This window comes from Pteronotus mesoamericanus, unplaced genomic scaffold (assembly GCF_021234165.1).
Source record: "Pteronotus mesoamericanus isolate MK-2021 breed Mesoamerican mustached bat unplaced genomic scaffold, CSHL_Meso_final contig_220, whole genome shotgun sequence".
NCBI lineage: Eukaryota > Metazoa > Chordata > Mammalia > Chiroptera > Mormoopidae > Pteronotus > Pteronotus mesoamericanus.
In genome coordinates, this window is record NW_026555091.1 from 2,232,464 (window position 1) to 2,256,854 (window position 24,391).

At 44.5% G+C, this 24,391-nt stretch overlaps 1 protein-coding gene across 2 annotated transcripts in view; it reads left to right on the top strand.

Annotated features, from left to right (window-relative positions):
* Positions 1-24,391, top strand: part of BMPER (BMP binding endothelial regulator) — a 215,849-nt gene that overhangs the window by 36,461 nt on the left and 154,997 nt on the right. For both annotated transcript variants that reach the window (XM_054571349.1, XM_054571350.1), the window contains exons 4-6: positions 15,641-15,723; positions 19,360-19,450; positions 23,541-23,623. In XM_054571349.1, coding sequence (XP_054427324.1) covers positions 15,641-15,723; positions 19,360-19,450; positions 23,541-23,623 — 257 coding nt within the window. The remainder of the gene's footprint in view (positions 1-15,640; positions 15,724-19,359; positions 19,451-23,540; positions 23,624-24,391) is intronic.

A 24,391-nucleotide genomic window follows, 5' to 3' on the forward strand; every position in this document is an offset into this window, starting at 1 on the left:
TGCTAATAATGGTTATAAATTTTTACCCATCTACCTAAAAACTGTGCCAAAGATTAATTTAATTTGGAAAAACTCAATATTGATTGACGAAAACAAATGATATCATCGAGAATCAAACAGGCCGCTTTGGCAGCTTTTCTGTATTTACTTGGACTGAGAATTGCCCTTTAATTTGGGGTTCTTTAATAGACAATAATGTGTTTGTTATCTGAATACGTTTATGTTTGTTATTAGTGGATATAAACAAATAAGGTAGGTTTCAAACATTTATAAGTCAAATTCCATCTTCTTTCTGTAGAACCTAAAATATTAATTGTCTGCAATACTTTGATGAAAGAAGAAAACAGTCTTTCATTTGTCAAGTGGGGTTTATTTTCTACAATCTTCTCTTGTCTTTGATTTCTCTGTGCTGTGTCTTGTTTTTTGAGAAATTGTGATTTCATGAGTTGCACTTTTAAATAGTTTAACTTTTATATTTGCTTTAAAAATATCCTATGATGTCTTAGAAAATGAAAAGAAAGAGGTAAAATATAAATATTTGCACACCAATTCCCAAAATTAGGACTACCATCCTAGGTTCTCATAAATAAGATTTAGAGAGCAAAACACGCATGGAGAATTTTCATTTTCATAGACCAAGTACTGACCAAAGTAATAGGGAACCGTGAATAATGGCAAAAGATGGAGTCTTATTAATTACAGCTTGCCTTTTGTACAGTACAAGGTCATGATAAGAGGCCTCTTCTCACTGTGTCCTTGAGAATGGTCTGGAAGGTGACCATGCCTTTCAAAGTATCACTATGCAGCTATTTTGAAGGGAGTCAGCCACCTCCTTTTACAGGAGTGAGCATTAGAAAAAAAATTTTTAAAAATAGTACTCTGTTGACCAAGTAAATTGTGTTTTTGTTTAAGATGGAAAGGCTGAGTTAGCCATGCAACTGTCAGTCTGTTTGTTTATAACCGAACTTCTTTTGCCAACTGCAGGCCTGCAACCGCGAATTGCCCAAACAAAGAGTGGGTCTTCCCCCAGCTTCTGTTTTCCCTTCCTTTTAGTCACAACCAAATTCTTGGTAGTGATTCTGTAGGCAGTTTGCCCCAGGTTTCACATCCCAAATAAGGAGTGCGCTGCCTTGTTAATGTGCTATCAGTCATCTTATCTACACTGGGAACTCCATTTAGGGAGTATTTAGCTATGCACACACCCGGTCTTGATACCCCTGTCTTCAGCCCTGCGGTTGCGATGGTTATCACTCTGATTCAACAGACAGGGAAGCACATGTTTAGGGAGGGGAAGTGATGTTTCTTGGGATCACAGAGTCGTGTGTGCGGAGTTGCAGGGCCCAGGCCCCAGAGGCTCGTTCCTCTGGCTGGCATCACCTCATGCGGGATAAGGACGGAGAGGAGACCTGGAGAGGCAGGAGGGCTCTGGCGATGAGGGAGAGAGAGACCTGCTTCAGGTTTGCCTGCATCAGCCTGCCGCGGCTCTACCGGGTGGACCAGGATTTCACAGGAAGCACGTGGCCCTGAAGCTTTGTGGAGGCAGCTGAAGACAACATGTGACTTAGGAGGCCATGGCTTTTCATACTCATTGCAATTCTTTTGGGAAATCCTTCCTTATTTTCTTTTCCCCTCTTCAGTATCCATGATGAGCTTCACTCTTCAGTGAGGTAGTGTGAGTTTGATTTCCTAAAATAGTTTTCACAGACAGTTCAAAGTATATAGAAGCATCTATAGTAAAAGTAAGGCTCCCCCCTACTCTTGATCTTGGCCCTCTTGTACCCTTTCCTGGAGACGGCTGCGGCCCAGATTCTTGGGGATCCTTCTGGAGCCAGTTTCGGCATGCTGTGTGTGTGTTTCCTTTGCCAACCACATAGAAGTCTTCGCCAGGCTACTCCTAAGTGTTTTAATGTGGAGACCCTGACCTATCACTTAAAACACCTTGGGAAAGTGCGTTGCCCTGAAAAACATTCCCCCCATGGAGCTACAGTGTTCTAGTGACAGTGTTCTTTTTACCATGATTTGGTGCTGAAAAGAATTTATGAATTTTTTAAAAAATGAAATTGTTAGATTATGGAATTCCTACATATATATTTCAATCGATGACTATTTTAACCTTTAACAGTATGACTAATTTTATCTACCCAGCCCCAGAAATTTGAGTGGGGGTTGTTAATATGTTTTAAAGATGAGAAAAAAACAAAAACAGAATTAAAAAGTACAGGGGTTTCTTTTTTGCTCTTCTCTCTAACTGAAAAAAGATGTACAAAAAGCTATATTTCACAGATTATTTTCCCATAATATAAACCAGGCTCTTTTGGCATTTAAATAAAAATGACTCTATTTGTTTGAAAAGATTTTGTGAACATTAAAGTCATCCTTTACGAAAATCTGTTTTTATTGTTAAAACTAGTAAGAAAATTTAAAACAGAGATCAACTTTCCCTGTCAAATTTGTCCCGATCCATTTGTTCAGGGCCCCTGATTTTTAGATTGTATAGGATTTTGGAAGGCAGTTTAAGTGGAGAGTTTGTGGTTGCCTTTATGTTAGAAGATTAGATTTCCAAGGCTTGCTGCCGACTTGGGGCGAATCAGCTTGCACTTGTCTAAGTAGGCAAGCTGACAATGCTCCTCATTGTGATGGAGGAGCTTGGGGGCCCTGGTCTCCCTGTTGAATCACATGAAAGTGCCACCATCAGAACTTGGGTGTCCTCTCTGGTGGCCCCCAGCTTTCAGCTACTGATGCCCAGTCTATTAATTTTCTGTTGAGGCATAACAAGCTATGACAAACTTAGTGGCCTAAAATAATGCTCATTTATCATCACACAGTTTCCACGGGTTAGAGTGTTGGGCATGGCTTGGGTCTCAAAGGCTGCGGACAAGGTCAGCCAGGACTGGGTCTCATCGGAGTCTCAAGGCCATCTTCTAAGCTCATGTTGTTGTTAGTAGAATTCAGTTCCTTGCAGCTATGGAATGGCTTGCTTCCTCAAAGAGAACATCTTTCTCTTCTATAGATTCTTTTTAAGGGTTCACATAGTAGGACAGACCCACTCAGGATACTTGTCCTCTTTAATAACTCAAAGTCAAACTGGTGAGGAATCTTGATTTTACCTGCAAAATCGCTTCATCTTTGCCACATCATGTAACCTAACCGTGGGAGTGATATCCATCACATTCACAAGTCTTGCCCGTGCTCAAGGGCAGGGGATTTCATAGGATGGGTGTACCAGAGAGTGGTAATCTTGGGGACCATCTTAGAGTTCTAGCCGCACTCAGAGAAGCTCTGGGAAGCATGGAGGGTAGAAGCCTCTATGGAGGAAGGTGTATGGAGCTAGAAGATAGCTTACGGATCATTGCACACATAAAGTGCTAGCAAGTGTACCTCTTGGCCATTCCCTCTGTCCTGGTTAGGTGGCCACCAAGCCCTTCAAGGTCTGCCTCCTGCTTATTCCTTTCTCCTTGTCTTGTTCTGGACTCCTTCGGGTAGGAGGCTTACTGTCATGGGGCTTTGCACATATTTTTCCTTTTGCTTGGGCTGCTTTTCCGCCCTGTGTCATATAGTTAACTTATACCCTTCCTGTACTTCTTACTTCAGGAATCCCTTCCTGGCATCCAGGGTTACTTGCCATAAAATTAAGGATCTGTCCTTAACACTTGGTGCAACTGTCATGTAGCGTTTTGACTTTCTGTGACTCCTGCTGAACTGGAGGTTCCCTGAGGGCAGGATCTGCAGCACTCTCAGCTGTGATCATTGTGCTCAGCGCACAGCAGTTAAACACCCTACTGGAAATATATGCTAGTGGGAAAAAGGGAGTAGGGAAGAGATAGGAAAATTGGGGCTAAATTCTAGTCTTCCTAGTTCAATGCGTGTCTCATGACGTCAACTCCATATTTAGCACATTACTACTGAGCCATATACATCTTAATACATCTTATGTCCTTTTTGGAATTCTGCAGGGCTTACAAAAGTTGAGTGACATTGTAGGGAGAGAATAAGGGTGAAAACAGGGAAGGAAAATTGGTTGACTCTACAGCCATACCACTTTGAACGTGCCTGATCGCATCTGATCTTGGAAGAAAAATGGTTGAATGTCTATACATCAGTCCCAGCTCCGGATACTTTACTATTTCTTCACTTAAATTCCATAGAGGTTAAAAAAATCCTCCACATCACCACAGCCTAAGTCTGTCTTCATGTGGTAGTGACTGTGGTATATTTGAGTACTAATAGGCATAGTGATAACTTACATGTGATTTTTTTTAGATCTTTCATTGTATTCTGCAACGTTACCAAATATATTTTGCAGTTATGACTTCAGATCCTCCAGTTACCATCATTTTGATATGGTTATCTTCTTCCTTTAATAACATCACATCAAATGCACGTCTAGTTTGGCTTCGAGTTTCCCACAGCTGTTCTTAAAACTGTTCTGTGACCGCCTGCAACTGGCCCGCCATGCGGAGCCAACAGCCCTGCGCTTGGAGATTATTTCTGCCCTCCTGTCTTGTATTCCACTATGAGAGTGAAATCACAGCGATGCTTATCATCACAAAATGTCTGAGAATGCAAACATTATCTCCTCCGAGGCTTCTGTTGGCACTGTTTCATGGAGTCTATCAAACTGGGCAAAATGAAGCAAGCTATTCTGAACGGAAAGTTGGGAAGCATCTTCAGAAGCTACAGGAAAGAAATGATTTGACATGATATCCCCCAATGTCCATCTGGGTTTCCTTTTATTTGCTGGTTAAGTTTGGCAACTGCAAAATCGAACATATGTCTATAGGAGTGACTTGTATCTTTTTATAAAGATGTATGAATATACAGTGCACCTATTATTTTAAAAATGGTCATCAGGATGCAATTATAACCATTCTTATTGGGCTTTGATCAGAGAATAATCTCAGTTTCTTCAGAAGTGGGCATTTTTTTTTTCAACATCAAATGTTCTAGGATTGCTTTTTGAAAGGGATTTCCTCTTGAGAGCACACGTGCATTTGTTTGCCATGAAATTCTGTCTGATAGAGAGGCTCGCGTTTACCAGGACTGATGTGATAATGAAGGTGAACAAAGTACATTGGTATGTCCATGAACTTGAGCGCCTTCTTCACTCCGATGAGCTTATTCACACCAGAGCCAGCTAATTATGTTTCCAGTAGCTTAGTGGTGAAAAGGCTCAAGATGTTTATCTGCAGACATGCTCGGGCGTCAACCGGCTGATGTTGAACCCATGAGGCCGCCTTCTGATGAGCTGGGAATGTCTGGGCATTCTCCAAGCCATACCTAGGATAGGCAGAGGCGTCAGATTTAAAAATGGACTTTGAGGTTTTGATATTTTGACTTCCGGGGACTGCAGTATGCCCGCCATGACGAGGCTGTGAATGTATGGGGAGCAACTTCAGGCCTCTAGGAGCAAGGCCACGCTGAGGTACTAAAGGATAAACGCAGGGGACCTCTGTGCCCTGGGGCCTGTGCGTGGGAGGATGGTCATAACAACCCGCCATGATTGAAGAATGAAGTCCAAGGGGACCGGACTTGGAATCAGAAGTGGAGTCCATGTCCTTCTCTGCCACTTACGGGGACTTGACCTTCGCCAAGTATAAGCATTTGTTCTTTTGGGTTTGGCTTATTTCACTTCACATAGTGCCTTCAAGTTTCATTCTTGTTGTAGCATATATCATTATTTTATTCCTTTTTAAGGCTGAATAATATTCCATTGTATGCATATACTGTATTTTGTTTATCCATTCGTCCATCAGTGGATATTTGGGTTGTTTTCACTGAATGTCTGCGGTCTTAATTAGCCCCCAGGCAGGGAGCTTGGGAGCCACTGGAATGAATGTTCTTTTGGTTAAATTGTGAGTTTGTATACACAAGGTTTAGGAGGAGGAGGGCCAGATATAATGTCATAACTGAAAAGATGTGAGTACTGGTGTTCTTACATATTTTCTCTAGGCATATAGAATGAACAGCAGGACCTCTGATGACAATAAAATATCCCAAATTCCAGCCAAATGTTCATGGTCTGCTGTTAGGTGGAGAAAAGGTTTTGCAGACCCCATAGCCTCTACTGTTAACATAAGGAGTTGTGCAGAGACAGGCGTGTTGCGGTGCCTGGCTCCCCGGCTCCACGGTCAGTGGTGTGTCGGTAGCTCAGAATGACCGTGGTGGGGGAGACCCTCCACCGTGTTGACTGGAGCACACCACCCCACCAGGATTTCCTGTCTTGTGGAGCCGGTGGTGAGCCATGAGCAGCCTACCACCTGTTACATGCCGGGTGCTCGGCATTTTTCTTCTCTTTAACAAATATCACTAACCAAAGACATACCATTTTCAAAGATAAGCCTTTATTGACAAGCTGACCTCCAGAAATCCAGGGTTCCCCGACTCAGGAAGCACAGGAGGTTGACAGCACAGGGCTCCCGTTAGGCGCCCTATCCCCCACTCCCTGTTGGAGTCAGCGGGGTGGGGGGGACCTCTGTTGCCAGAGATTTCTCCTCATTTGTCTCCAAGTATGACCACGCCCATCAGCAACTGCTTTTCTTGCCAGATATTGAGCTGTCTCCTCCACAGCTTTGGCCCAAAAGTTAAGATCTCTTTCAGTTGTGTCCTGTTTTCAGAGAGGGTGAATTTTTCTCCTTAATGCCTGATCTACCCATGTTTTGAATGTAACAAAGGCCTCCCTCTGGCTTCACGGCTTGAGATCAGAGGGGCCACGTGGGCCCCCAGGAGACTCAGCAGGTAACGTGGGGATGTTTCTTCATACCCACTTGCTGCTGGCCGTCCCAGTCAAGCGAGGCACCGCTTACATGTCCCAGAACACAGTCCAGGTAAAGGATGTGGCAGATTGGAGGAAAAGGCAGGCTGCAGGGATCTGCCTTCTTACAGGTCGCCTGGGGCTGCTCGTAGTCCATAGACTGCTCTTGGGCAAATGCTTCCTGAGAGCGCACGTGGTCCCCAGGCAGGCTTCATCCTGCAGCATGCAAGGCTCCTGGACGATGTGCGCCTCAAGCCAGACTTTCTTATGGACGTAATTTTTAAAACAGTATAAAAGGAGATTTGCCCAGCATGGACATTTTGTACACATAGACAAATTTAGTCTAAAATTTATATAAAAAAGCAAAGGACCTAGAATAGCTAAAGCAATTTCATAACACAAGAATGAAGTAGGAAAGGTCTGTCTACCCAATGTCAAGACTTACAGCCACAAAATAAAGACCGTGTGGTACTGGCAGAGGGACAGACACAGAAATCCACGGAACAGAACGGAGAACCCAGAGTCAGGCTCATCAATACGGGCCCACCTGATTTTTGACAAAGGTGCCAAGGCAATTCAATGGAAAGAGACTATGGTTTTGGAAGAGTTCAATATATGGTTCTGGAAGAATTAGACATACATAGGCAAAAAAATAAATGTGATCTAAACCTTATATGTTAAAAAATGTTAAGCCAATATTAATCATGGATGTAAATGTGAGACGTCAAACTATAAAACATGTATAAAAAGTATGTAGGAGAAAATCTTTGGCACCTGCGATTGGCCCAAGGGTTTTTAGATTTGATACCAAAAGCACTGTTCATACAGAGGAAAAATTGGTAAAGCAGATGCCATCAAAAATTGCTTTGTGGAAGACCCTGTGAAGAAAACAGAAAGTATAATTGGAAAATGCAGGTGGTAATAAAACACAGGAAAAGGTATTTAATATCCTTAGCCATTGACAAAATGCAAATCAAAACCACAATGAGGTATCACTACTCACCTATCAACATGGCTAAAAAGCACATAAGTGTGATAACACCAAATGCTGGTGAGTGTAGCTATAGGTGAAGGCCTTGAGGTGATAATACAATTCTGTATGTCAGTTGATTACACAAATCTGCCTATGTGCAAAACCACATAGAACCACACATACACACACACGCAGACACACATGAGTGCACATAAAACCAGTAAAATCTGAGTAAGCTACGTGGACTTCATCAATATCAATATCCCGATTTTGACATTGCAGTATAGTAAAGCAAGATGTTAATATTGGAGGAAGCTGGGTGAACAGTGTGTGTGACCTCCTGGGATATTTTTGGATCTTCCTGGGAATGTGTCATTATTTCAAAAGCAAAAGTAAAAGAAAAAGAGAAGTGTAAGAGATTTCTGCCTTTTTTTTTTTTTTTTTTTTTTTGCAGTGAGCCTTAAACATCTTATTTAATCAACCACAAAGGCATAAAGGTTGCATCTGTGTGATATGCTTCTCAAAGTCTAAAAGCTGTGCCAGACACTACATTCATCACCCAAATGGCATTTCATATGCATGTTGTATATAACTCATTCCTTCTTTATGCTTGTCAAAGAGATTTCCACTGATGTCTTTGAAATTACTCTGGGGAAGCTGACAGTCCCATGCACGACTTTTTGTCGCTAGCCACTGTCATTTATTCGATGAGGTTGCTGGTTGTTTTGCTGTCTTCAAATAAACTCTCTTTTCTCACACTGCTGCCATGCAGCCTGAACTGCGAAACGCGCGCCTGCTTTGGAAAACGCGTGAGTCTTGCCTGAGATGCCTGATTTAATCCATTGATCCTAGTATTTGTTGCCTCGCAATGTCAGAAGGCCTCCGGCCCAGCATGATGAGTGGCCAAAGGTACAGGCGTTTAGAACCGTTTAATCGTAAATCCACAAAACCAGGTTCTGCCTCTTCAGCCACAGAGCCTGCATTTTAATGTATCACATTGGCCTCCAGATATCACTGAGGTGCGATAAGTATTCCTGAGAGGCATCGTGTCATCTTCTCCAGGGGGACCATTTTTACTCTTGAAAACACCCCTTTCTGAGCTTCTTACAGGTACCTGGCCAGGCTCAAAATATGAGTGGAACACGGATTTTGGAGTAGGATAAAAAGACTGTCCGAGTGGCCTGGGCGAAGGGTTTCAGCCCTTGGGGCTCTTGACGGCCTTGTTTTAAAAACTAAGGGTGAAACGTCTTCAGTCCTGGGGGAGCCTGTGTTCAGAATAACAGTAAATCACACACGGCCGCTCCCACTGCAGTGCCTCACCTAGAAAGGATGATGCAATGATTTTCACTTCCTTCTTTCCTTGTCTCCTGTTGGAGACGTGTTTAGGTGATGTTTATGAGCTCACCTTTAGGTGTTTTCTCGAGCTCACCTTTGGAAACCACCGCAGTCACCGACATGATTCTGCCCGCATCAGAAAACCAGCCTCGTGACTTTGCAGGACAGTGTTTCGCATTTTTCCTTCCTTTCCCGTTTCTGCTCAGTAGGAGCTCCCCTTCGTTCTTTCTCCTTCGCCCATGGAAGCAATGGGCATTGGCCACTTGGCAACGGGGTGCCGAAGGACAGCTGCAATGCCGATGCCACCCAGGGATAGAAGCGCTCCCATGCTGAGGAGTGACAATGATAACAATCAATCAAATGCAGGCACGATGGGCAATGTGGCTCATGGAAAATAGTTGTTGCGAGTATGTTTTTCCCTTAATACATTGTATATTCCCTTTATTGTATTAATTAAAAGTTCGAAAGCATGTTTTACTGAATAAGTCCTGAATTAGTTGCGGCTCGTAGAATCTGTTTCATTACCTTAATATCAATGCCAGATATTGTATATATCATAATCCTAGGAAGTTATGAGCATGGTTCTTTAAACCCCAATTTCATCACTTTACAGTCTTCAATAAACACACAGATTAGAAACCCCAAGAAGTCACATGGGGGCTTTGTGTTCCTTTTTATTGGTGAAGTGAGCTGAATTGGCAAGTCATGTGTTCTCATCTGATATTTCTGTGTACTTGGGATTTTATTCATAAAGCCATCAAAATTAAGGAAAATAGCTTTCTGTAAGTTATTTTTCTATTGTCAATTATTTTATTTCAATCATATCTTTAATTCCTAATTGGAAAACAAAACAAAGAGGCTATGAAAAAGAATGTTGTGGCAGGAAGGCACGCACCACTCTTTAAGGACTCAGTTCATGGGTCTCATTCTTTCTTTTGGGATTGAGGAAATGGTTTGGCTATAAAATTCCCATTAGCCCCAAATAAGTAAAATTGCCTGCAGGATCCATGGTAGGTACAGCCTTGAAGAGTAATAAAAGCCTGTTTTAAATGAACTCCTAAGGACACAATTTAAGCCCTAGAATGGCTAGTCAGATTTTATGTTTATCCCTTCTGATTATACTTCCATATGTTTCTGGAGAACAGTGTCTGAAAAGTGGTTCATTACACAAATTGTATGGGGCTGGGGGTAATTTGGGGCTTATTGACCAAGTCCAGGGGCTGGGGTGCCTGTCAGGTGGCCCGGAAGCAGCCAAGACTGGCAGACCTGTCTGTTCTACTGCCCTGCTCCATGTGGCATGAACAGATTTCAAAGGCCCCAAGTCTGGTTTCATGTAAGTAACTACGACAGTTTGCATGCTAACTCTGCTCCCAAAAGACAAGAATAAACTCATAATTCAGGGTGCAAAAGCGAATTTTGGAAAGCAAAGACACCTTCTGAAGTTATCTGAATAGGAATCTTGAACGACGTGGGAAGAAGGGACAAGGGAGTATTGATATGCTTCTCATTTCTAAGGTTTGGTAGGTTCTAGGATACTCCAGTGTTTTCCCAATCGTGTTCAATCCCAGCCTGCCTGGTCCATGGAGGAGGAAGGAGGTTGGTGTGAGACTACCTGGGCTTTGCCATCTGACTTGATCCAGGAGAGCTTGCCCTTTCTGGAGGTGGACTTGGTCCACCTCCACCAGCCCAGAGGAGAAGACAGGAGGTCCAGCGGAGATTGTCTTTTCTGTGTTCTCTCTGGTTTCCAGGACTCGCTCTATGCTGGCGTTCACTGTGAATCAGCAGTGAAATTAAACATTGACTAGGTTCCAGCTACATACAAAGTCCTGTGCGGGACCCGGACGTGGATGTTTCAGAGGCTGAGCGCGCACAGAGTTGGGGCCACGTTGTGGGGCCCTTGGGTGTCAGAGGTTGAGTTATTGGTAAGATACAGTTCTTTGATCTTAGGCTGATGTTAACTTGAGAAATGAATGGACTGAGATTAGAAGGATGAAACTAGGTGGAGCAAAGGCTGTTAGAAGGCCTTTCTGTGCAATGCTGTTTTTTTAATAGTCCTGATGATATTTAACAGCTATTTTAACAACAGAATGATGAAAATTTGTGGTATTCTTTCTCCCTTGGGATAATGTGGCCACTGGAAAAGGTTACAACTAATAGGAAAAACGAGTTTTATTGCTTAATTGTGGGTTCAGTTTATTTGTATTCTTCCTGCTTCCCTTGCCATGTATTTTCTGAGTTGACTTGTTGACTAGGCCAAGTTTTTCTATTAAGAGTACAGATGTTTACAGAAAAAAAAAGGTTTTCAATTTTTATTCACCCTGAAAATATTTAATAACAACAACAAAAAGGCAAAATACATACAAAAGGAAAGTGTAGCTAGTTTAGGCTTGTTTTTGTATTAATTTAGTTTTGTAAAGAAGAACTATTTTGGGTTATATGCAAAGATTTAATTTTGTTGTTGATTGAATTTAGTGACCCAGAGAGAGAGACAGAGAGAGAAACATCAGTTTGTTGTTCCACTTATTTATGCTTTCATTGGTTGATTCTTGCATGAGCCCTGACAGGAGGTCAAACCCACAACCTTGGCGTATCAGGATGACACTCTAACCATCTGAGCTCCTGGCCAGGGCTGTGTGATGGTTTAGGTCCAAGTTTCTTAACCTTGGCACAATTGACATTTTGAACTGGTTAGTTCTTGTTGTGCAATGTAGAATGTTTAGCATTATCCCTGGCCTCGATCCACTAGATGTTTGCAGCACCTTTATCCTCTAGTTGGGACAACTGAAAATAGTCCCTAACATTTCTCAAAGGCCCTTGGGTAGGGAATGGGGGAGAGGCAAAATTGCCCTAGATTGAGAATTGTTGGTTTAAATAGAGTGTAGTAAATTTATCAGAAAATAACCACTTCTTCTTGTTGCAGTATGGATGGTTTTATTGAAACTTGTGCAACCTGCAAAGCTTTTTATCACCATAAGAAAACTAATGAATGTTTATAAATTCCCTTGTTGAGGATCTATTTAAAAGTATTTAAAGACAAAGAGAAAGCTACTTTACTGGTTGCCTAACCATTCATTTGCTTACCCCACTTAACCACTCTTTCATTTAGTTCCTGGATCTGCTTGCATTTAATTTTATAAGGGTAGTATTGGATTTTCTCCTGGACCTTTAAGTCCTTAATGGGAAGGATACTGTGATTTGGAAGTGTCCAAATAGTGATGCTAGTTTAGACCTTGGGTGTGAAAATGTGGATTTCATGCAGAACCTGGATTCTAGTGTTAGTTTTACACCTAATGCCTTCTAACTTGGAGCAAGCTACATTAATCTTTCTGTGCTAATTTTCTCACCTGTAAAATGAAGAAGATAATCTATATTATCTTCTCGTTTTCTTCTCGTTCTAAATCTCTAAGATTGACCCCACAACCCATCCTCCAATGCAGTGCGGCCCACAATGCGCTTTGTAGGTCACCGATGACCCATAGACTGTGATGCTGGTCTCCAATGAGATAAATGCAGAAATGGAGAGTACGCAGTTAGAAATGCTTTTTAGAATTCAACAGAGCAATCTGGTTGCACAGAATAATAAAACAGTTTTATTTTTCGTGCTAGTCTTTTAAATTTAACTTTTCTAGTAATTCATTTTGATTATATTTTATGGAAGTATTAGTTCACGTTGGGTTGGAAGAACAAAAACAAAACCAATTGGTCTTTCACCAAAGGTAGCTTGAGAAGCACTGTCTCTATGTATAATGGAAATTTTTCTTTGCCTCCCTTTCTACCCTGGCCAGTACAAGATATTTAATATATTACTCCTCTGGGGTTTAAATAAAAACAAAGGCAAGATATTTCCTATCTGCCATATTAGTAGCATAAAGGTGATGGCCAATAGAATTTATTATAAAGTAATTTGCCTTGTAGAAAACAAGAAGTAATTCTGGAGTGAACATGAAGTTCTTTGGTTGCATGTATATTTGTCTTCACATAGCTCATCTGAATGTCTGACATTGAGAATGTGTTTATCTCAGGACATGAAATGAAGAGCATGAACAAATCCTTTTCTAAGTTATTTTATTCCCTCGAATCCCTTTAGATATGCAGTCTACCAGAATGCTCGGTATGCTGGAGTTTCCATCCCTAGCCGAGGCTGGTGAGGGTAGGCAAAGGAGAAGGATGGATTATACTCACTAAAGAAATAACGACGGGTGTTTCTGAGTCTGTTCTATCATTCAGACTCATCCAACATTTGGGAAAATCTATTGCACGGAGTCAGGTGTGGCGGACTGACATATGAACAAGGGCAGTGCAGCAATAAAGCACTTTACAACTTGACCTTGGTCTTTACATGTTGAAATAGGGGAGAGGAGCCAAGCTTCCCACTGACAGTTATTCCCACTGACTGGGATACCTGCATCAAGAAACACTTGCTCCACTGCCTGTTATCCCACACGGAGCGGAATGATTCAGAGAGGCTGCTCCCTCCCTGGGACACCGCCCCGCCCCCCGCCGCACAGGACCTGGCATTGTTGGGAACAGTCCCTTGGCCTGCAGTCTCTCCTTGGTCTATACAGGTTTTGTAGAGCATTTCAGCCTCCACAGTAAAAAGGCAAGAGCTTTGCCTGTCCTATTAGCAGCATAAAATCACCCCATCTTTCAGGGTTTTTTTTTTAAATCCAGAGAATGAAAATATATAACATATTTGGACATTCCACTGGTGGACTTGGCAGGCATTTCATATTTACTTGGACTTCACGTACATTGGATTTGGTCCTCTGATTTCCCCGCCTCCCTCCCTCCCCCGGGACAAGTTATTTATTATCCGAGTGAGTCTGTGTGAGTGGGTCAGACATGCACGTGGCACGTCCATTGTAAGTGAGTTTGTTTGGGAAGATTTATGCTAGCCCCAATTGTTTTCTATTGGTTTTCATTGTTGAAAATTCACTCTATTCTTTCTTGGTTTGGCGTACGCATCTGTAGTGTGCTGGGGGGTTCCTGTGGTGGAACATTTTATCGCTGTAACACTTCATGCAAAGGAAATTAAAAAATATATAGTGAAAGCATTTCCCTAATATGTTTCCAATCTGCTGTGTACTTCAGTGGTTTGATTTGTAGGAACTAGAGTGAAGAGCTCTTTGCAGTCATTCATAATGCTCTGGGAATTCAGAGCATAATTCCAAGCCTCTGAAAAGGTCTAAATTTGCTGAAGTCCTTTGTTATTCTGTTTGTATTGTATGTATTAAGAGACGTTGTTGTTGTTGTTGTTGTTGCCACAGCAGTATATCTAAAAGAATTCAAGGAAGGAGGTGGGTCTCCTCTCTGTATCTTGGACAAGTAAAACTGATGTGAATTGGCATTGATTGGCTTGCCAGAAGCCGGGAGTTGGTAGCAGAGGCAGGTCCTTCTATTTCTGCATTATCCTGTGTGTGTTCCTGCTTCTGTGCTCTTTGGGCCCAGCAGTCGGACTTGAACTGGGAAATCCCTTTGCCTGGCAGCTCCAGGTGACCTAATGCGAGGTGCCCCGAGGCATAGCTGGCGCATCATCCCCAGAAGGGGAACGCACAGGGCAAAGGCTGTTGTTTGGACGAACTACATCCAGGTCTAGGCTGTGATCTTTGCACTATTATTTTTTTCATTCATGAAAAAAATTTTTAAATCCTTCCTGGGGACATGTTCATGGATTTTAGAGAGAGAGAAATATCAATGTGAGAGCAACATCTATGGGTTGCCTCTCCTATGTGCCCTGACTGGGAATTGAACCCGCGACCTTTTGGTGTAGGGGGCCGACACTCCAGCCAACTGAGCCACCCAGCCAGGGCTGTACCTCTATTTCTTTGGCTCTTTCTCCAGAGACTTAAGTGAACTGGCTTGTTGCCTCTTTTGAGAATCTCTGGCCTTTGACTTCTGTTGTTTCAAATGGGTGAGCATGACTTCTGATTTGGCTAGTGAATTAACATGTGATAATCTCTACATTGATAGTTTCAGATTTCCTTAATCTAGTTTACAACCTGAAAGTAAAATCGAAGTCAAATATGAAATCATAGCTCTCAGAGCTGGGAGGCAAGACTTGGAAGGTTTTATCGGGTGAAGGTCCTAGCTTGTTAAGAGTCTTAGATGGGGATAGGGTTTTATAATCATTTTCTATATTTTAATATTCTGCTTTTACTTCTTACCATGTTTTAAACTTTCCTCTTGACCTTTTGTAATATTGAGTCCATTTAATCTTATATAAGATCCCCTTTCCCCATTTTCACTCTGGTCCTATTGATACCTATTTCACAAGGTATAAGTAAAGTCACTCATGAAGTTAAGGGTTTTGGCCAAGAGAGCTTATCAATCCATGGCTTTTCATTTGAAAATATAGTCTGCTCGGTTAATCTTCTCAGTAGTCAAAGAATTAATGTCAGTGAAAGTCAAGTAGACATTGAGAAAGCTTAGTTATATTTGGGGTAAAATAGCCAAGGAGTACAGTGGTTCCTGCGATCACTGGTCCTGGCTTAGAGGACATGACTTCTTTTGCTCCAAAGATAAAGGAAGCAAACCCACATTCACTGTTGGCCTGTGTTCCTGCTTCTCTGTTTCTGGTGTAGGTTGCACCTATGAAGGAAATACCTATAACAGCTCCTCCAAGTGGCAGAATCCTGCGGAACCCTGTGTCCTGCACCAGTGCCAGGTAAAAAACACCAAAACCAACTGTGTTCTTGTACATATTTATCGTGACATCCACCGAAACAGGACGGGCACAGGATAGATACTGTATAGGTCTTGCTTTCAGAAACACACAGCAGAATTGTTCACTATTGTTAAATTGTGCCTGGAAAAACTCCTAGAAGATGCATATGTCCTTGGGGAGAACTCAGCGTCTTCCTGTGAGTCAACTTGAAGCAAAACACAAATTCCTGTCAGCAGAAAGAGGTACTGTGAGCGGATGTATGTTTTCCTTCTTTGATTTAAAAACATTTTGAATTGGAGCCAATCTGTGCACTACATTCAATCAAAGCAATTTGTAGACTGTAACCCCACTGATTCCAGCCCAACAAATTTAAGAACCACCGGGCCAGCTCCTAAGGAGTCCACGGTGGCTGGTGTTCACTGAGCTTGGGAAAGAGAGGGCTCCATGTGGCTCTGATGTTACAGGTCTGAAACACAGCAAGATTTTCAAACTCCATTTTTATTGCTTAAGAAATGCTCCTTAAAATGTGCCTATTGAATTTTGACATAATTTTAAAATTCTTCTCTGCAGAGAAGATGCTCTTAAACCATCTTACTCCTAGCCCCGTTTTACTGTCCAAGAATATGCTTTTGTATGTAAAGGAAAAAGAAAGATTAATATAATAATGTATATTTCTCTCTGAGCTTATCTCAAGTATATTTACATTAAGTTTATTGAAGTCTGAATTTTATCTATTCATGTACTTATTCTAGGCCCACAGAAGTCAGGTTCACTTGTCAGCTCTTCAGCGATTCATTTAGTTAAATATTCAGCTTATATATATAGTCAATCTAAACTGTTTGTGAAAATATGTAGTAGATAGAACAGATATAAATAAGAGGCTAATTGAATAAATATTTTTTGAATTTCTACCCTGGATTATAGGTTCAATCAGCTTTATGGAAATAGACAAGCACAATGAGGTTTTTTTTTAAGCTAAGCTTTAAAAAAGGATTCTATTTATTTATTTTGAGAAAGGAAGGGAGGGAGGGAGAAAAAGAGGAAAAGAAACATCAACCGGTTGCCTCTCATGCACCCCCCTACTGGGGACCTGGTCCACAACCCAGGCATGTGCCCTGACCAGGAATCGAACCTGCAACATGTGGGTTCACAGGATAGTGCTCAGCCTACTAAGCCATACCAGCCAGGGCAGCACAATGAGTTTTAATAGCATCAAAAGCCCACATTTGTTCTAAAATCTGCACCACCCCATTCCCACCCTGCTTTTTGACCAATGAAATTTCCATTCTTTGACAGGGGCATTCAGAGAGCCCTGGTTACATGTCCTTTAAACAAGAAATACTGCATGTCTTTTGGAGTGTTGTATAACATTTATAGAGCAGTCAGAAGTCTGGAAGATCCTTAGGTTGCATTGACCAGTGGTGAATTTGAATGAAGGCTTTGTTTCAATTAAATGAAAACTATCATCTGGGAGGGAACAGTCTGTGGACTGAATAACACAGTAAACCGTCATCTGTTAACACCGAAACTCCTATTGCCTATTCAGAGCCACTGGCCAGTCAGCAGGGCCCGAGAGAATGATGCAGACTGTAGACTGTAACCCCACTTAGGATCTCTCCCAGCAATCACATCGTTGCTGGGAGAGATCCTAAAGACCAGCAGCCCAGGAATCAGGAAATGCTGACCTGCAAAATGCTGCACAGGGAGGAAACACTACCTCCCCAAAATGAACTTGGCCTTTTAATGTTCCTCCTAGAAAAAACAAAAACCAAAAACCAAAAACAACAACAACAACAAAACCCTTTGCCTAAGCCCTGCTCATTAATTTAAAACTATCATGTTGTTCAATATGATTACACAATAACCGTAAGAACAAAACCTACATTGAAGTAGTTTCGGAAATCTGTTCCTCGTCTCGGCTGGCACCTTCCCACTCCTGTGTACTTTCTTCCTTCTTTAGGAAGGAGCCCTGGTCCTTGACGGTTCACTGGCACCTGGCAGGGAAGGACCCACTTACGAGGCTCCTATGTAGAACAACACAGTCGCAGCCTCCCCAAGCCCTTGTCTCCACAGGGCGCAGGTTCAGGAACGGAGGAGACGCTGCAGTGTAGTAGGGGAAATATGGGCTCCGCCACCCCTGGAACTTGTTACTGAACCTCCCGGACCCAATGTGGATAGGAGGACCTCATGGGTGGTTGTGAGCGACGAGGAGGCTGATGCTGGAAACCCTTCCGGTAGAGTCTGTGTGTCCTGGGTCCAGCTGGGTGCCAGGCAGGTGACATCTGGTCTAAAGACCTGGTTTATTTCGACCTGAGTTGAATTTGAGCTTATTTCTTATACTCTCCTACCAAAGGAGTTCTGGTGGTGAAAACTTTACTGTTATTTTTCTGCTTGTAGTTTTTTGTTTTTTGTTTTTTTCCTGGAAGAGGACACTCTGAAGATAGGAGGCAGGCAATCCATGCTGGAACTCACCAGAATCCTCCATCTGTGTTGCAGATTAAGGGAAATTGATCTGGAGCTGCAGCCTTTTGCTTTGCTCCAGTTATATAACTAAAGCAGCCATCCTTTCTTTGCTGTTGTCTATTACAGTATCCTGCAGTTGTTTTTTCTTCCTTGATATGGTATAGACCACAACATTTCCTTCCAGGTAGTGGAAACCCCAGGCTTGAGAGAGAGAGACCACAACAGTTCCTTCCAGGCAGTAGAAACCCCAGGCCTGAGAGATATGAAGACATTTAGGATATAACCTTCCTTGTTACACTGAGATGATACAGTAGCAGACAGAATGAAGAAAACTGTCTAGTTATCCAATTGTTACATTATTTTCAGCCTGTGCTATACCTCCCCTCAAAGCGCAACTGAACACACAAACACACAGGCACATCCATTTGTAAAACAGGTAGAGAACATGGTGAAAAGTCTTCAAAAGCCAACTCTAAAACGTAATCTAAAAAAATGTTTTGATTGACATTGAAATATTAGAGTCCTGAGACCAGTTTGCAAAGGAGCCATTGATTTCATTATTAAGACCTACTGCAGCCTCTATTTTGACACATATATTATAACTTGAAAATAGTTTCAGCCAAAGTCTTCAGCGGATGCTGGAGAGCCAGGCTCTGCGGGAGGCAGAGTGAAATTTCCAAGGTTGCGGAGCTGGCCTAGTTATTTCTGGAAGGGTGGTAAGGATTTAGGTCTCCAGATGCCAGCCTGGGATATGAGGCTTGTACTCTTTGCCTCATAATTAATGGCTTCAAGTATAATAACAATTACAGAAAATACAGTGAGTGCTGAAAACATAAAACCATTGTGAATGAACAGCGAGGCTCTCCCAGCTACTGACTGACAGCAAGGTCTCAAACACTAGATTTAAAAGAAGGAAAGAAACTGGGCCCAAACAGAAAGACCCCAGAACAGGCTGGCAAGCAGCAATCGGTCAGCACTCTGAGTTCAAAAGCATCCACGAGCTGAGCCAGGGAGACCCGACCTCACTGGTACCACGAACCTGGGACCTGACCCCGACCCTCCCCGGCACGTTTAGTGTTCAGACTCTTCTCCAGTTCCCTTGGTTACTTTCCAAAAGCGCGGGACCCCCCGGGGGAATTCTGGGCTGATCGCCTGCGGTGTTCTGTTTTCCAGGAAGGCGTTGTCACGGAGTCTGAGGTGCGCTGTGTCGTTCACTGTAAAAACCCTTCTAAGCCCCTGGGAGCGTGCTGCCCGACGTGTCCAGGTAAACTGCTCGGGCGGGGGCGCTGCAGGGCGCCCTGGAACGGCGCCATGCGGGCCACACCTCCGCGTTCCCCAGGGACGCATGCTTTTCCCCCTTCCTATCTGGGATTGTTCTCACTTTACGTCTGCGCACCTGATGGGTTTGGAGAGCAAACCTCTTTGCACAGAAACGCCTGGCCGGACTCTGGTGAGCCTGGGGTGAACGCGCCTTGCTGTAGGTCTTGGCATGTGGCCGCTGGAGGCTGGGGAGGCCCGCCTTCCACTCCACGGGGCCACAGCAAACGCTTATTTTGGAAGGAAAGGCTGTGGCTTTTCCTTGCTACCAGAAATGTCTTCTCACTGCCTCGGTTCGCAGTGCGTTGGCCAGAGCTGGCCTTGGTGATGATGAGGTAACCAGATGTTTTCTGAAAACAGAGCCGGGGCCCTCAGTGAATTCGGGCTCGGGTTCTGCTGGTCTCAGTTTTCAGTGTGGTGCAACCAGCTGGACCGCTGTCTTTCCAAGGGCCCCGCTGCCCAGCTGACAGCAGAGGGTCTTTCCTTTCCAGGGGCTGCAGTGTTTCCACCTACTTTTCTGAACAGGATTACAAAGGCCTCCTGCATCTCTCCTTGCCCTTAGGTACAAGCCCGGGGATTCTGAGGTGAGAGATTTTTTCCTGATCCCTTAAGCCCCTGGCCCATGCTCTTAGACAGATGTTCTGCATTTGGGGGTTTCTGCTGAGCGTTTTTCCTCGTAGGAGGCGATACTTCCAACTCCTCCTTGCTTTTGAGGTTAAGCTCCGAAGAGCCTTCTGCTCTGCGGACCTCCCCGGGTGGGACACCCCGAAGGCAACGCGGAGGGACGCTGCTGCCGTTCCCCTCCATGCCGTCTGAAATGCCTCTGGACCTGAGTCCCTTCTGCAGTCTAGTCTTTTCTCATCTTTGCCTGACAGTAAGGACGCTCCTTCTCCACTAGCTCCGACCTTCTTAAGTTCCCTGCGCAGTCTTCACTGAGCCAAACTTCCTTTTCACAGCTGGACTTCTGCGAAGTATTATTGGATGAGCTCACACTGAGACCAAAAACGGGTTGATAATTCTTTCCGTACTTCAGCTATTTTGTACCAACCAGAGTTTGCCCGAGTACTTTTTCCTTCTGAATGCATTAAATAGGCTTTGGATCATGGAACCACACTTTTAAATTCCTAAAAAATCGTTATTAAGCTAGATCACTAGTTGTCTAGGCTGCATATCAAAGTCACCCGGGAAGCTTTAAAAAATAAACATGAGTCCTGATTGGTGTGGCTCAGTGGACTGAACACCGGCCTGCTAACCAAAGGGTTGCCAGTTTAATTCCCAGTCAGGGCACGTGCCTGGGTTGCAGGCCAGGTCCCCAGTAGGGGGCGCATGAGAGGCAACCACACATGGATGTTTCTCTCCTTCTCTTTCTCCCTCTCTTTCCCTTTGTCTAAAAATAAATAAAATCTTTAAAAACAAAAAAAATTAAAAAATAAACATGGATGCCTCTGGCTGCATCACAGACCAATTCCAGGAAAAATCTCTGAATTTCATGGACCAGCCCTCCCAGATAATTCCAAGCCTGAGATTGATAACAGAGCAAATTTTTTACCCTGTATAGATTTAAAAATGATCATAGCTCTTACATATGAATTCAGTTGCACCGAGTAGACCATGGCTTTATTGATACAGACTCAGCATATGTAACATTCCTCTCAGTCAGGAGGTAGCCATATTTTTTAGCTACCTTTGACAATGTGGGTCTCCAGACATGAGAGTGAATTTATTTCAGCTGATGAAGTCATTATATCTGAGGAACTGCTTCTTCCATCCTGTTTTCAGTTGAGTTCCCAAGAAAGAAAGGCTGAGCGCCATGACTGTATATACTGCACTGTTGAGTGCCCATGACCCCCCAGGGAGGCATGAGGTACTGCCCACACATCACAGAGGAAGGAATTGGACCCAATGAGAACCGGGCCCGTGAGTGGGTAAAGGCCGAAGGTGAGGTTGGGCTCGATGTGGCCACCATGTTGTATTACCTCTCAACACCCCACATACCATGATACAATTGTCCTGCCTGGTTCCAGGTGCCTTGGGAGACAGACCTTTAGAGTTAGCATCCCAGGGACATGCACTAGGCCCGCACACCTGGGCAGGCTCTGTACCCTCGGATATGGGGTCAGGAATCAACTTTGCTCCCTCTCCGTCACTTCAAAGGCCATCCTTTGGGATGTAAACCAGGAGACTAAGAGGCGGATCCAGAATGCTTTATCCTTGTCTTGGGAGGCTGGACCCAGCCACGTCTAGAGAGAGGAAGCCTTGGGATATTGCCGTTGGTGTTCAGGACTGGCATCTCTCATTGATCACAGATTGGTACTCCACAGTATGGCCAATGTGTACGATCTGTGGTCAGCTTCCTCCTGAGGCAGATTTCGGGGCATTCTTGGTTGTCTACTCCTTCCTTTTCTTCTGACTCTTTGCTCAAGGATGGTGGGTTGTGATGGGAATGATTTGCATGGAACGTTCATGGAAAATTCCCTACTTACGTTGCCAAATATACATCGTTGTGGTTCATCACCCGGCCGCCGCATGACAGAACCAGCGGTGCAGGCGCCTGTGAATGAAAGAGCTGAAGAGTCTTTGTTGGCGGTGTCCTCTGAAAAGAGGTGGCCAGACGGGTGCCTGCCATCCTGAGCAACACCGAGGTGCAGCCGCTGGCAGGGGCGCAGGTTCACTAGGCCTTCCTGCCTCAGTGGGGACAGCAGGGAGGTGGTGGATGGCTGGGTGTGGGTACCAGATAGACCTCAAAACTGAATCACTCAGCTATGCACCTTCGGTGGTGCCATTTGTTTCCGCGTCTTTCAGGTGAACAAAGGGCTCTGTATCCAGCGTCAAAGTGAACGGGTCCAGCAGCCTGTTAGCGGCGAGGGGTGGGAGGGGGAAGGGCGGACTTGGGGGGGGTGTAGTACTTATTCCTCTTTGGAAGGTGCCATCTGCTTCAAGAATTTGGTGGGTTCTGTTGATGAGTTCAGTTGGCAGGCCTCCGACACTTCCTGCCAGGGGCATGGGTCCGTCTTTCGCAAGAGCCCCCTTTGCTCCATTGTAGCCATTGGCACTACTGCCTCCAGCACTGTGCCCTGTGTGGAGAGGGCCCTCAGCTATTCTGGCGAAGTGCCTTTGGAGGACAGGCCTGAGGAAAGTGGGTTTGCCAGTAGCTGACGGTCCTTCCGTGGCCTGTGTGACCCGGAGTTACTGGCCAGCCTGTGCTTTAGGTCACTTGTGAGATCTGTCAAGAATATAACTTTTTTCACATCCTGAGCGAATGGGATACACCTCCTGGGTTTCTGGTTCTATTTTTAGCCAGACTTGGTGGGGGCCGCAGCCCCTATAACAGGACATAGGGTGGGACGGAAAACCGGTGTGGTACCTCCTGACCTGCCTTTGCCTTGGTGCTTCTTGTCTTGGTGCTTCATCCTCTGTATGGTGTGGCCAGTGGATCAGAACTGAGTTCAAAACCAGCTCTTCCACCTGCCAGCTGGGTGAGTTGCTTCTCTCTGAGGCACGTCTTCCCCATCTGTGGGGTCAATGACAAGAGCTCCTGCTTTGCTAGCTCACCAGGAAGATGGAGGGTGATCTGTGGTATGGAGGACTTGGCAGAGGCTGGATAATCCCTGGGCACTCACTAAGAGGCAGCCCTTCCTGTTCTTCTGTTACTTAGTTCATCATGGACGTCTCTCGCTGGGACTTCCTCCGTCCGCCTCCTCCGGCTGCTCTGGGGTTTGGTTCCCGGGCTGAGGTCCGTGAGCTCATGGTGAGACTCTGCAGCGCTCACCCCTGTGCTCAGATCCCCTCAGGCTGACCCCACTTCCAGCCTCTTATGTGCTTTCTAGCATCTTTGGCTCTCTGGGCCCATGTCAGCGCTTCATATTCTATTGGGTTTTTTGTTTGTTTTTCACTATGAAGCAATATTGTCCTCTGGTTAGAGAGGACCCTCTGCTAGGTGGGGGTGGAGATGGGAGATGGATGAGCAGTGGATGGAAGAATCCTGTCAAACTGAACCAAGGCTGCTGCCTCATTCTATGCCCTTCTTTGCTTTGCAGGCTGTGTGTTTGAGGGTGTGCAGTACCGAGAAGGGGAAGACTTTCAGCCAGAAGGAAACAAATGCACCAGGTGTTCCTGTGTTGTAAGTACTGCCCTGGGCGTTCCCAGGATTTGACTTCTGGTTAGTTGCAGCTGGGGCCCACCAGGAGCGGCCCTGACTCTCCCCCAGTCTCCCCTTCTCTCCCTCCTGAAATGGAACCAAGGGACAAGCTCGTTTCTATGCGGCAGGTTTCCCAGCCTTGATGCTGTTGGCCTTCTGGGCTGGGTGGGTCCTGGTGGCGGCGGCTTCTCCTGCATTGTGGGATGTTCAGCAGCATCCTTGGCTGCTGCTCATTAGATTCGAGTAGCGCTCGCCCCCTCAGTGTGACAACCCAAAATGTCTGCAGCCACTGCCCCCTGTCCCCTGGAGAGCAAGGTCACTCTTGATTGAGGACCACGGGTCTAAAGAATGAGGGAGAGAGACTGATTTCCCTCCCCTTGCCATCTTCTTTGGGAAAAGATGGACTCTCTGCTCTTGGGGCAAAGAAGCTTCTTGTTGCGGCAGCTGTTGCCTTCTTGAGTGCGGTCAAATGGGAAGCAGATGGGGTCAAGCACAGCTCGCCTCAGTGTATCCTGTGTGGTGACAGAACCTGGTCAGTGTATCCTGTGTGGTGACAGGATGGGCCAGTTACGTTGAGGGGAACGGACAGGAAGAAGCAGCCCCTAAGCTGTGGACCCAGGGCAGAGTAGGGATTGGTGAGGCAGATCCATAGACTTGCCCTTCCAAGCATTGTTGACTTATTGTAACTCATGTACCCAGGGCACCTTCCAGTGCTTAACCATGAAAAAGGAACTTGGTTTGTGTTATGAT